We start from the raw sequence: 14,113 nt of genomic DNA, 5'->3' as shown, positions 1-14,113 counted from the left end.
GACTTCTGACGCGTGTCCGTGATCGTCAGAAGTCCTATGGGATTTCGCGCTCCTAAGGGGATTGTTCCTGAGCGCCCCACCGCTGAGCTCGCGGTGTCTGACTGCAGGTCTGGCACCTGCGTGGGTATTGTGTGGCACCTGCGTGGGTATTGTGGGGCACCTGCGTGGGTATTGTGTGGCACCTGCGTGGGTATTGTGTGGCACCTGCGTGGGTATTGTGTGGCACCTGCGTGGGTATTGTGGGACACCTGCCTGGGTATTGTGGGGCACGGTCGTGGGTATTGTGAGGGCTTCAACGTGGTTATTGTTGCACATAAACATGGGTATTGTGAACGAATTAGCATAAAATAGTGGATATCAACGCATATATTCATGTTAATAACTTCATTTCATCCACTCACCACTACGACCGTCTTGTCTCCCGATTTCTCTATTGTGTATATTTATTTGCACTAAGACGTGTGCTTTCTAAACCTTCCAAATTCACGCCTGAAGGAACTTAGTATTTGCAGGAGCCAAGAGGACCGAGTCCCGCGCACCCACTGCCCCGGCCCGAGGGGTCCATGCCAGTCCTTGATCCGCCGGCAGCGGACCCGCTCCCCAAAATTGGGGAATCCCTTGAAAATGAGGAAACCAAAGCCCCGTTCATCGAAGATGACGTCGCCAAAAACAACGTTAAAAACCAGAAGAAAAATAACCAAGAAATTCTCGATACCAACGGGAAAGAAGAAATTCTACAAAACGGCCACGTTGAGAACAAACTGTCTAACGGCACTGCGCTTAAAACGGTGAGGAAGGAAGGAAAAAGTAATTCTGGCTCCCTCATTATTAATTCTGGCTGCCATAAGACGGACCGAAGTAGGCAACATATTGACTAGAAATTTTTTTCTAATAATTACGCCTTGAAACATTTTTTCCAAGAGATGTTTCCTATTACCACAATTTATTTCTTGTAAATTCAAGTTTATATCTTTCGTTCGACGAATCTTCAAAAAAATGATTTTTCTTCCCAAACTTATTCGCAAGTTTCGGTTTAAACGCCTCGTTCGTTTCATTTACTCCATCCACATTGCCTCATCCCCAAATCTAAATTTTGTTCCATCCAGCCAAATGACGTTGAAACAACTTTTAATCAACGTTATTTTCACGTCAAATGGCTGGTGCCTCTGGTGGGTTACTATTTCATCTACACCACACCAACTGCTGAACCTTGCGTTGTCGTGGATAAAAAATATCTGAAATTTAAGGTTCTCATAATTCATAATCCGGTCATTTCAAATCTAGTCATGCACAATACCGCTATGGATTTTCAAAATAAAGTACTTTTAATTAATGACAGACCCGTGAAAACCCTCTTATAATAAACTACTCGAATTTAATTCTGATTAAAAACCAAAACCAAAACAACTTCAACTCTTTTTTTTTACTGGAAATTTAAATGCCCAGAGCTAGAAAAAATGGTAATTTTTAATTAGACTCTTTTTTCGTTTCATAAATGCCTTCACTAATAATAAAATTCATATCCAGGTAATTTCCTAGCAAGATATGTTTTGTAACACACTAATAGACCTTAGAAACACTTTTAATATATACAGCCGTGTCAGTGGTCTGTACAAACTTTAATTGTATTTTGTACTCCCTTATTTTATATTTGATCTTGAATTGCAGGAAGGCGATCTTCCTGAAGCGCCACGACAGCCCCAAGCGCTCTCCAACGGACGAGTTTTAGCTTTGTCTTCTCCCAAACCCCGACGGAAGAAGAAATCCAAAAATAAAAAGAATATATTCACCTTGGGTTCCACGACTTCATCTTCTTCGGATACCGACGAAACAGATGATGAAGAACCATCGAAGAGCCATAAAATTAATAGAAATAGAGGTAGTAAGGAAAGAAAAGACAATAAACGCAAGAATCATAATAATAATAATGCTGATAAAAACATATTCGGAGAGAGTAACCGCAAAGTAGCGATGCCGGGGAAACGAGATCCCGGCGTCTGCAACCCTGCGTATACTCAGGACGTCGGAGGTGACCACTTAGACGATGACGAATGTGACGACGATGGGCATAAAGGCAACAGTAAGAAGAGCAAAAGACAGGACAATAAACAATACAATGAAGACAGTGATTCATCAAGTGAATCTAGTCTACCTGTTAAGGAATCTCGGAATAGCCCAAAGATACCAGGATTCCGGAGTTTACGGAACTCCCCGGCAAGTAATAGAAGCGGGTTCCAGAGCGGCCGGTCCTCTGTGTCTTCGGGGCGTAAAGGCATATTGAAGAAAAGTGGCTCCTGTGCTACCATCAATCTGGAAGTGGGCAAACAAAATGGTATCAATAAAAGCCACCCTAACAGCATCTTAGATGATCCAAATGATCTCGCTGACGGATCCCGTTCTGAGTCGTTACCTAGCGACCCGCAGCGCAGCATAAACCGAGTAAAATTCATCCTGGATTCTGGCAAACCAGACAATATAACGGGCAGTTATGACGACATTAGAATAGAAATGATCGAGAAAGACAGGATAGATCGAATGGAGAGAGGTAAAAGCCAAGAAAGTGGATATGGAGGGCTCAGTAAAAGTAGTCGGAAATGTCTTCTTTTTTGCGCAGGTTTACTCGTTTTAACAATTGCTGTGATCGTTGGGTCATTTGTGGGTTCCGGCAAACTACGGCAAGTAGGAAGCCGGCTCACTGGGTTAGCTTTAGCTGGGGATAGTGCGTATGGACAAGTCAAATACGTTAAGAACGCCATTGAAGTCAAGTTTCACATCATGAACGAAACATACACTCCGGCATTGAAAAAATCCGAAACTGATGAATACCAGGCGCTTGCTACACTCCTCGAGAGGGAACTAAAAAATATTCTCGTCACTTCTGAAATCGAATATAATGGCAACTCCGCCTTGAAGTTAAAGGTTATTAAGTTTGATCCTGGAAGCATCGTACCGACTTTTCGGATCGGGTGGCTCTTCATCGACCCTGACATATCTCCTCCACCGCCTGCACCTCTCAACATCACCATCGTCAGGAGTCGGCTGGAACAGCACATCAAGCTCCACAATGACTCTATTGATAAATATCAGGTCGACCTTGACACGCTTAGCGTTGACAGTAAGTTCATCAAATTAGAGGTGAAAACTTTATATTTCTTCCCAGTAGAAATAAAATAAGTAACGGAGTCAATACTCGTATCATAATTTTGCAGATGGAAATTACTGAATTTTATGAATGATGCGAGACTTGAAAATTTAAATTCTCTCACTACCCACGTGCTCAAATAATTCACCTAGTTGAGAATTCGACTAAATTTTTTGATGCCCACAATCTCACTTAGGATTAACGATTGAACAAATTTAGCTACAATTACAAACATTACGTACTAACTTTTCAAATTTTTTTTCTTGATATTCAAATTATACAATACAGTTTCTGTGTAAGAGTTTGTTAAATTTTCAGGAGGTTGTTGAGTATTTTGATTTACAACAGTGTAAAGAATACTGATTTGTCGATTGTTTCATTGCAATTTTTCATTGGAATGAAATCGAAACTTATTGTACCAACAGTTGCATCAAAATCTAGACGAGTATTGCGTTAATTAAAGCAGGGTTGGCAATGATTAAATCAAAATGATTAAATCATGTGATTAAATCACTTGATTTTTTTATAAAAAAATCATGATTTTTTTTATTTTTTTGATTTTTTTGATTTTTTCATATATTTAAATATATTGAGTGGCAGTCTTTAATTTATATTGAGGTATTGTTATTCATGGTTTAGTATAAATGTNAAAAAAGTTGAAAAAATAAAAAAAAATCAAATAAATAAAAAAAATCATGAAAAAATCAAAAAAATCATTTATTTTTGATTTTTTTGATTTTTTTAAAAAAATCAAAAAAATCGCCAACCCTGAATTAAAGTACTTGTACCCTCCAGGGGTGGTGGACATTTGCAAGAACAACGCTTCGCTCTGCAGCAACGAATGCAAGTTCTCGTATGAGAATCTACGCTTCTCTTGCTTCTGCCCAGATCACATGATCTTGGTTAACCAAACCACTTGTGTTCAACGTATCGATCTAAGTTAGTACCCGGGCGTTTTTACCAGCTTATTTGTTGATAATTTAGTATCCAATATCTATTTACGAGTTCCGAGTGCCTAACATATGCGTCTAATAAATTTTTCGAAAATGGATACCTTGAGCATGACGATAATTTTAGCAGAATTATTTTCAGCTGAGTGTAAAATTAGTTTTAATTTTATCAGTAGTTTTACATAATCGTGGATATCGTGGACATACCCTATTCTGCATAATTATCAAGGTTGTGAAAATTTTACAGGTCAGATAATATTTATCATCATTTTTAACTATTAAATACAATTAACTTTTATTATATTATATTACCTATTGCCTACAATTTTACATTTTTCCCCACCATAGCTACTACTACCACCACGGAAGTCTATCTCAACGTCTTATTTGATGAAATCTTCAGTAAGATTGGCGACAGCGTGGCATTCATTAGCATCAGAAGCGAACAAAGTGACAAACCTTCTGGAGATAAGAGCGACGGCAAAACTGGTTTGGCGGTCACCAACGGCACTTCAACGTCCCCCAGTACTTCTTCGTCTACAGGATCTGAAATGTCGTCTAGCACTTCCGAAGCATCTCCTCAAAGTAACACCGCAGCATCCATCCCGCTTGCTAATTCCACTCACGCGTCAACTAATGAAAGCGTTGGCGTTGAGAATGTTACTATTTCTTCATCGTCAGAGCAAGTAGAAAATGCTTCTCATGTAAATAGATCTCAGAACGTTCCATCATCCGAATCTGCCCCGGCGTTAAATATTGTAACCCTGAGCGAAGATTCTTTAGAAAGTCCGTCATTGTCTGAAGCATCGAATGAAACTTCAGTGTCTGACCAAAATATTAAAACTACTTCGAGCGCAAATGGTTCCACTACAGCCTCAACAACCACCAGTACAACTATATTAACTACAACAACTACTACTACCACTACTCCACCTCCTACATCTACCCCATTGCCTTCAAATTCGGAGATCTTGCAACCAGAGGACCCTCAGACTCTCAACTCGAATGAAGTAGACAATCCAGGACTTGCTACTGATGATATCGAGAACAAAAATGCTTCTGGATCGTTTACCATAGCTTCTACTCCGTTGAATGCTTTATCAACCCCTTCCACAATCAGTGCTCCCTCTACTGCTGCACCTCCTGCTTCTACCTCTGCCTCTTCTACTGCTGCATCTCCTGCTTCTACCTCTGCCTCTTCTACTGCTGCACCTCCTGTTTCTACCTCTGTCTCTTCTACTGAGGCATCTGCTTCTACCTCTGCCTCTTCTACTGCTGCATCTCCTGTTTCTACCTCTGCCTCTTCTACTGCTGCACCTCCTGCTTCTACCTCTGCCTCCTCTACTGCGGCATCTCCTGTTTCTACCTCTGCCTCTTCCACTGCTGCATCGTCTGTTTCTACCTCTGCCTCTTCCACTGCTGCATCGTCTGTTGCTACCTCTGCCTCTTCTCCTGTTTCAACTATTGCAACTACCGCCTCCACGAGCTCTCCAGAAGTTACTCCATCTTCCGCAATCACGAACGATACTATTGGTGTCGTTGAAGGAGCTCCAGCTTCTTCTTCAACCACTACCATATCACCTTCATCATCGTCAGATTCTTCGACAGTGAGAGTATCAAATTTCTCATCATCCACTAGTAGTGAAAATAACGCAGAACAACCACCCGCTGATACCGTTGGTAACGGTTTATCTGCTGACTCAAGTTTGGCTGGTAGTTTATCAAATTCTTCTTCTGGTGAAGTAAAATATGCTGTGTCGCCAGAAGAGCCAGAAACTATCGAAGTTATACCTTCTACCACGACGACAACTGAACGCGCGGAATCTGCTTCTGCTGCACCGATACCCGTTCAAATAAATCCGTCAGGAAATGAAGTGGAAGTTGAGATACCTTTAATATCCACTTCTACTGCAGACTCAGTTTCCAGTATTGTCAACCAGTCTCATGTGATTCCGTTACCGATAACAGAGAGACCTGTGCTGAACATGAGTTTCCCTGATTCTATAGGAGAGAACGAAATTGAGTTGAGTGGGCCCAAATCTATTGCTATAGTTTCCACAACCCCATTTGCATCCACTGATTCATCAGACACTGGCATCGGAGCTAGCACATCCGTTTCGACGAGTCCTTTTGTAAATGTTGTACAATCCGAAGAGCCTCCTACTAACGACCGAAACGCCACTCCTTCTGTTCTTATTACGACTTCCACCACAAGCCAACCTTTAGCACAAGAAACTGACTCAAATCATACCGCAGATCCTGTAGGAGTCGATCAAATGTCCCAAGATATTGCTAATGTTACCAAGAAGATGCCTCCAGCGGTTAGCTTGGATAATAGGTTAATGGGCGATCTCAACGCTTCCGCTGGAAGTGTTGAGCCTAAAGTAGTGTGGTCATTTAATAATGTGGGTCCTGCTGAAGTTGCATCGATTAACTCTTCAGCAGCAGCACCTGCGACAAATGATCTCTGCACAGGTGGCCAACACGAGTGCGGAGCTCAGTGTCTCCCACTATCACGTCGATGTGATTCCATCTTTGACTGCGCCGACGGCTCCGACGAGAAAGATTGTATCAAAAATTCGTGTTTCCTTAATTTCCAGTGCTGGAGCGGGGATTGTGTTGCCAGGAGCCAAGTGTGCGATGGATTCTCCGATTGTCCAGGTGGAGATGATGAACAAGGCTGTAACACATGGAGCTGTTTGGAGAATGAGTTTCGTTGCGAGGCTATTCCCCCTGATATGTCACAGCCGACTTCTGTCGCGCAATCATCTACGTCCCCCGTTCACGCAGGTCCTTGTTTACCTCTGTCGCTTCGCTGCGATGGGCAGCCGGACTGTTTCAATCACACCGATGAAAGAAACTGTATCGCTGTCGAACAAGCTGCTGAGTGCGAAACGGATGAATTTCAGTGTTCAGAAGGGTGGTGCATCCCTGAAGGTTGGCGTTGCGACGGCGTCTCTGACTGCGAAAACGGTGAAGACGAAGAAAACTGCGAGTGTTCGGGATTGGACGAGGCAGCATGTACTGTCGGAGGCTGTGTTCCAACTTTCCATTTATGCGACGGCCTTCGTCAATGTCCTGACGGCTCCGACGAATGGGGATGCGTCAGGATAAGGAACGCGTCTCGTCGACTCGAAGTCAGATCTGGTGCCTCTTTGTGGAGGTCGGTGTGTGGGGACGGCTGGACTTCTGCTTGGTCCGACCTCGTCTGCGAACAACTTGTCGGAAGTCAGAGCGTCAGCACCGAGGTTCGTAGGGCAACGAATCCCTCCCCCGATGGCAGTGAGGTCGTTGTACCTCGTCCTAGGGTAAGCTTAGCATCCGACGCCTCTCCTCGTTCACGGACTCCGCTTCAGTATGCACTCAGTCTGGACCAATGTTCCAGCGACGCTCTAGTCCACTTGAAGTGCAACCCAGATAAATGCGGTATCTGGGACCATGATTCTTCAGATCTCTTGAAGGATAATTCACAATCCAAACCTGACCAGTGGCCATCAATGGCCATCCTACTTCACACTCCTCCTACGGAAGATGACCTACAGGACTCTACCCCTTCTGCTCCTACGTTCAGCCACCCTTGTGCGGCGTCTATATTGTCGCCGATGTGGCTGGTGACCGCGTACTCGTGCCTTGTTTCCCAGCCTGGAGGACTGCAGCCCGACACCTGGGCGGTCGTGACGGGACAAGACGCGCCCAGCACCAAGTCTCCGAACTCGCAGCTCAAGCACGTCAGCCAGGTGCATTGACGAAAAAATATTCGGTATTTTGATGTTATATGCGAGTCATTTCATTCTTCAAGACAACTTACAGAACCAGTTTTCTACTCTAGGATTCACTATTGTTATTCAATTTTTAGTTTACAAATTCAAAGTGGGTCTTTGATGCGTGATGCACTTATGGAGCTACAGATAATCACTGTATTGTAATTTTCGTTCCCCAGTGTACCGTTACATAAATTGTGAATTAAAGTATTGAGGCAGATATACGGTAGTCTTTTCCGTAGAGGACGACTTAAAATTATTTCCGCGATTATTAATATCAACTTGGTTGGTATCAACTTGGTTTTATTGACATTTCATTCTTAGGTGTCAAGTCCAGGAATCGGTTCGAAGTTCGTTTCTGTATGATTAATACGGTATTATTCTTTGATTCAGAATATAATCCCAATGTTTTATGTTCCTAAACCTTCCATTCTAACTGAGCTCATATAACTTCAATTTTAATTTAAACTCAAATATGCATCATGGAGATCTTCACTCATTATTTTTCAGTTAATTCTATTTCCATGCCAAACTTTTACGTAGAATAGTAAAAAAAAGTCTCATAAGCCCCACGATCTTGCTGCCATTTTTTAGTGCATTACGTTATTTTAAATAACATTTATTGATCTCCCTCATGACACCCCCAGCTTGTTCGGTATCCTGGGGCCAAGAAGCGAGAGGGGCTGTGGACCGGTGACCTGGCCCTCCTGCGCCTGGTGTCGCCCCTCACCCTCGACCAGCACACCATGTCCGTTTGCCCCTCACCGCCCATCTCAGAGATCCCGGTCCCTCCTAGTCCCTCATCTTCGGGTCGTTGCGTCTTCGCCAACTGGAGCCCTCGACCCGGGAATGAAAGTGTGTATTAAAATATTTAATTTAAGTCAACTGGAGCCCTCGACCCGGGAATGAAAGTGTGTATTAAAAGGTTTAAATTAAATATGTTCACGTATGGCTCTCCAGGAACCATATGTTAAAAATCTAAAATCTAACGAATTTATTTCCAGTTTCTGTGGAAACGTTCCTCATTAAAATGTGACTATACTAAATAAAACTTGAGCTACTGAAATACTTAAAATCCTCGAAAAAATTTTATCTATTAGCGATAAAAACTCAATTTCAAAATTCTTCAAAATACTTATTACGATGTTATTGCACATTCATGTTTAATTATATGTTTGCCGGTGCCATCAGAACGCAAGACGCAATACACGCTGCAGGTGCAGGAGCTGCCGGCCTCTCACCTCGTGCCCCTGATGGCCTGCAACACGACGCACTACAGAGGACGCTTGTCTTCTGCTCACTCCTGCGCCGTGCTGCACAGCCTCCCCAGTGCGCCGTGTCATGTGAGAGAACGCACGCATGCTAAGGGAATTCACAAGGAATTTAAAAGCGAAGACAACACCAAGCAAGTTCACCATATCGATCTTTGCTTTTAAATTCCTTATGAACTTGCGATATAAGCAGACTGATAATATAAGTGCTAAGGGAATGTCATACAAGCAACCATAACACGAGTGCCACGTTTAGTATATAGAGCAGTGTGCATGGGTTAGCGCCGCTGTATGTGCAGTGATGAGATGAGAGGAGCTAGTCGTGGGTCTGAGCGCTGGGTTGTCGTCAAAGGGTGGTGCTCCCAGCATGGCCTTGAGTTGATATCACGTAACGAACTTTAGGTATCTATGAGGGATCTTAAATTATAAAGTATTTTGTATTACAAGTCATCTAGGATTAATAAGTAAGAATGCTCATTGTTGTCTAGCTTTTCAAGTCTAATGAAGGCTGCGTTTTCAGGGCGACGAAGGCAGTCCACTAATGTGCCAGTCTAGCGATGGTTCGTGGACGCTCGAAGGTCTGTTGAGCTACAACAGCCACTGTGGCACTGCAAGGCATCCGGCTGTGTTCACCGCTACTCGTGCTCTGGAAACGTGGATTCTAAATACCATTGGAATGGCTCAGAACCCGCAGTTTATACCTGATATTTCCCCTAAAACCAAAACCAGCGCTGAGGTCAAAAATGTCGAAGAACTGGCTGCAGTCATCACTCCAACGGCTGAAACCGTACACGCACCTGTACTTGGAACGCCAAATGATGGTAGTATGTCGGAACACGACGATAAACAAATCAGTAAACCTAATGTGTTACAAAGAAACAAAACAAATCCAACTATCTTCGCCCCCGTAGCAGTAGAGTCGATCGTAGCTCCTTTAATTAGGAACGTGTCTCCTAAATCTACCGCTCCGGATTTCGGAAGTACAGTATCGTTTATGGCAGACGATACGAGAAATGAGTCACTGACTGCAATTGTTGGGGGTACTAGAACTGCTAGGGTGGGCGGTGAAACTGTTGCTGACGGGTTGGTGACGAACGACGTTTTGGAAAATTCCAGCACCAGCAATCGAAACGATATGTTGCATCCAGCTCACGAAGAAACGTCTCTAGACTTCTCAAGTTCTCCCATTGATTCGGTAACGTCAGCTTTACCAAATCAAATAATTCAACAAACTTCTATTCCACCAGATTCATTACAACGTTCTATTTCATCTTCTGTATCATCATCAAGTTCATCAAACGCTCCGCCCGACGTCACGAAGACAAAGGGATTTTCGTCCCCATTACTTTCAGCATTAACCACTTGATCGCCGTAACCATCGATGTAGTTCTTATTCTTTTGTGACGATTAGTCGGACGTGGTGGTATTAAAATCCGTTCTTATCATTTACTCTACGTGTTCACTGTTCATGTAGAGATATCGAGCGAAGCACTGACTTATCATCCATTATATCAATGTAAGTAGTCTCAGCTTGCACATTGCTGGAAGCTCTGTGCTGACGGGAGGCGCGCTGCACTCAGGCGTGCGATGGCCGCGGTCCAGCAGTGCAGGGCAACAATTGACCGCCGGAAAATCGTCAAGATTCGTGGCAAGAAGTGCATAATTGCGTATCAATGATACGCCTTGTCAAGTCATCAAGATTCGTGATAGTAAGTGCACAATTAGCGTATCAGTGATACCACGCCGTGACAAGTCGTCAAGATTCGTTGTAAGAAGTACATAATTGCGTATCAGTGATACGCCGTGTCGAGTGGTCAAGATTTGTGGTAAGAAAGTGCACAATTAACGTATCAGTGATACGCCGTGTATTTGTCACGAGGCCTGAGGTCCGCGACGCAAAAAGTCAACGAACCGCGCGAGTCTCAATCTCTCAACATGCAATTTTTATCGACTAGTTGCAAAAAAGACAAAAATGGTCAAGTATTTATTATTTGGTACTGACTACTTGTAAGTGCAATATCGTTATTGAATCAATCATTCTCCCCCAGTTGCAGGATATACTCTGTAAGATCTTTCTATTACTCTGCAATTTTTCAGAAGAATATCTAGGTTTTAATTATACTCGATACTTACGTTGTTTTGTCTATTGCAATCAATTACTCAGTTGAAAGTAAATGAGATTATTTCTGTCACAAATGTATAAGATATATGACATATGTAAACGATTTATGCTATTTAAATTAAGATCAAAAGACAATCGTTTATCCGATAAGTTAATGCGTAACTAAGGCTTACGTTGGAGGCTAATCTGACAAGCGCCAATTATTTTATGATGATTATCATTATGTTTTAATTATTAAAAAAGTGTACATGCTCTAATTAAGGTAATATGTTCGTATATTCTCACTACTCGATGTATATCGATGACTGAGAGCTGTGAAGGCATAGAGTCTTAGTAATGTGCAGTGCATTTTACGCCTGCAGCCCTGTTAAATATTTAATTTTAACGAGTTGTGTCAATTTTATTGTTAAATGTAGTTGAAACTTCCTTTTGCTGTTGTCTATTCAACAGAAATGAACGTTTATTTACCTTTTAAACGCTTTCCTGGATCCCATGTTATGTTCATTCTGAATCATTCCCTTACGGAAAATCACTCGCCCGTTCTCATGCATTTATTGATTATTTTTTTAATGATAAGTGAGCGAAATTATTATCGTGAAAACGCGCTTGATTGATTGTTTCTGCCATAAACCTATAAACGTTTATCTGCGCGGGCAGAGCGGTAATCTACTGTAATAAGTTGATGATTTAATGATCGCTCTCTACGTCGCTAACCGAACATCGCGGTAGGTCTACATCGAGAATTTTTCTGAAATGTTTTTTTCACTCATAAATGATTTTTTACGCGTCCGTCTTTTGTTTTCTTTCATATTAGTTTCTAAATTCGATAAAATTGTAAGATTATATTAATAAATAAAGAAAAGAATACTATATTTCTAAAACTAGAAGTATTTTTGCCGTGTGATTCTCACTGTAATGAGAATCATGTGTGATTATGTGATATATCGTATTTGATTTTCACTATGAATTTCGGTGATGGCCGAGGCAGCTGCCATACTCGCACAATGAGTGAGGGTAAGAGTTACCCTTCATCTAAGATAACATCAAGCAGATCAAAATAATAATAGTAATTTCGATACTAATCGTAATTTCATGTTTCACTGGAATATGTATGAAAATGTTTAGTCAATTTATATACCTATTATTGAGATAATTTTGAACTCGTGTCACTTCATTTTTCTTGCTTCGGGGTTTTTTCAACCTAGAACTCTTGATTTTTCGAGTGTTTTTTTTTTTTCATTGATACATTATTAAATGAAAACTGAACTGGCCTCTCTATGCTGTGGACTTGACCTTTTCCTAACAGTGCATTTGAATTTCTGCTGAAATTTTCGTCCGTGTCAAAATTCTTGAACTCCTTTACAGTTATCACCTATTTTACTGTTACGGGGTAGTTATTTTTAATTTTTTTCTGTCTATTTTTTTTTGCACAATATGATGATTTAACATTTTCCGTTTTTTTAAGAAATTTAAGGGAACTTAAGTTAAAATAAAAATAATTAGTATCTTCATAACGAATTTCTAAAATTTGTTACAGTTTTGGAGTTCAGAATACAGGAAAATTTTTCATGGCAAAGCGTGGTTTGCATTGCTGAAACATAAATTATGTTTAAAGTATGATAATTGTACTGCTTTATAGACTTCTCGCAGTCCGTGACAATTCCGGCACTATTGTGACAGAAAATAAATCTGTTGCGGATGGCGTAAAAAGTGCGCCATTTTTAACTCTGTCGGATACAAGAATCGACCTTGTTCACAATATTAACAATATTGCAGCTGTATTATTTTATATATTTAGGCTACGGCAATGCAATTTAATTAAAATTATACATTCAAAAAGTAACAAAGTGTGACAGTAGCAAGAAAGCAAGGCCTGTCACGCAGCCACTTCTCTCAAATGCAGTCTGTGTGCTTCATAAGGTTCATAAATATTTTTCTATGTATTATTCATTTAATTATTTTACGCAGCTACATCTGTAAATTATTTTCGAAATCGAAATGTTTTATGCTACACTTGAATTGTCGAGACCTCGTTCCAATATTTTGGTTTTATGAATGATGTTATACAATAAGCGTCTATATACTATGTACAGTAAATCTCAATTTTTGCAGCGGATAAATTTGTTTATTGCAATTTCTTTTGACTTTTATTGTAGCATAACTCCGGAATGTTGTTGTATTCAGTCAGGTATAACTTCGTTAAGAACGTGATCGCAACATAAGAAGATGAGTGGTCATTCGATTCTATTAAGAATGTTCACAACCGCTTTTTGTTATTATGAAACTATTCTCTGACGAGCTTCCATCGAAGTGCCTTCTTAATAATAAGGATTTTAGTCCTTATAATAAACTACTCCTAGCTATAATTATAATATTATTTTATCACTTACGTGACGTTGGAAAGGGAGACGTCAGTCCTAAGTCGATCCGAGGCACGCATTTCTAGACATTCGCGTACGAATAAAGATATATGCACTCCACTACATATTGGTGACATTTTCGCTTACTTATCTTACTTATTCGTTACATATTCGTGCCTACTCCACTACATATTCCTGACATATTCGTGCCTACTCCACTACATATTCGTGACATTTATGCCTACTACACAACCCCTCACGGGGACTTCTGACGCGTGTCCGTGCTCGTCAGAAGTCCTGTGGGATTTCGCGCTCTTACTACTACTACTACTACACTACATATTCGTGCCTTCTACTACATATTCGTGACATATTTTTGCCCACTCGTCTACATATTCGTTACATATTCGTGCCTACATATCGGCTGTTTTTAAGAACGTGCTCAAATATTTGTTATGTCTCTTCTATTGTTCCACTATAAATGCATTTATCAGTTTCGCGTAGTTA

General features: G+C 41.1%; 1 protein-coding gene across 1 annotated transcript; it reads left to right on the top strand.

Annotated features, from left to right (window-relative positions):
• The first annotated feature begins 518 nt into the window (after positions 1 to 518).
• Positions 519 to 13,914, top strand: LOC108682647 (serine-rich adhesin for platelets). The gene is made up of 7 exons (XM_018171851.2): positions 519 to 788; positions 1,669 to 3,115; positions 3,938 to 4,081; positions 4,441 to 7,829; positions 8,501 to 8,708; positions 9,045 to 9,196; positions 9,645 to 13,914. Exons 1-7 carry the CDS (start codon positions 564 to 566, stop codon positions 10,488 to 10,490), a joined length of 6,411 nt encoding a protein of 2,136 aa, XP_018027340.2. The 5' UTR covers positions 519 to 563; the 3' UTR covers positions 10,491 to 13,914.
• Positions 13,915 to 14,113: the final 199 nt, after the last annotated feature.

This window comes from Hyalella azteca, unplaced genomic scaffold (assembly GCF_000764305.2).
Source record: "Hyalella azteca isolate HAZT.00-mixed unplaced genomic scaffold, Hazt_2.0.2 contig15109, whole genome shotgun sequence".
In the NCBI taxonomy this organism is placed as follows: Eukaryota; Metazoa; Arthropoda; class Malacostraca; order Amphipoda; family Hyalellidae; genus Hyalella; species Hyalella azteca.
The sequence above is the reverse complement of the archived record's forward strand: the minus strand, read 5'-3'. Positions and strand labels throughout refer to the sequence as shown.

Bases quoted from the DNA above. Each gene is read 5' to 3' on its own strand.
- LOC108682647 (XM_018171851.2), top strand. From the start codon at position 564: ATGCCAGTCCTTGATCCGCCGGCAGCGGACCCGCTCCCCAAAATTGGG. The intron at 3,116-3,937 runs GTAAGTTCATCA...TGTACCCTCCAG, and splicing joins TGACACGCTTAGCGTTGACA to GGGTGGTGGACATTTGCAAG. The intron at 4,082-4,440 runs GTTAGTACCCGG...TCCCCACCATAG, and splicing joins TGTTCAACGTATCGATCTAA to CTACTACTACCACCACGGAA.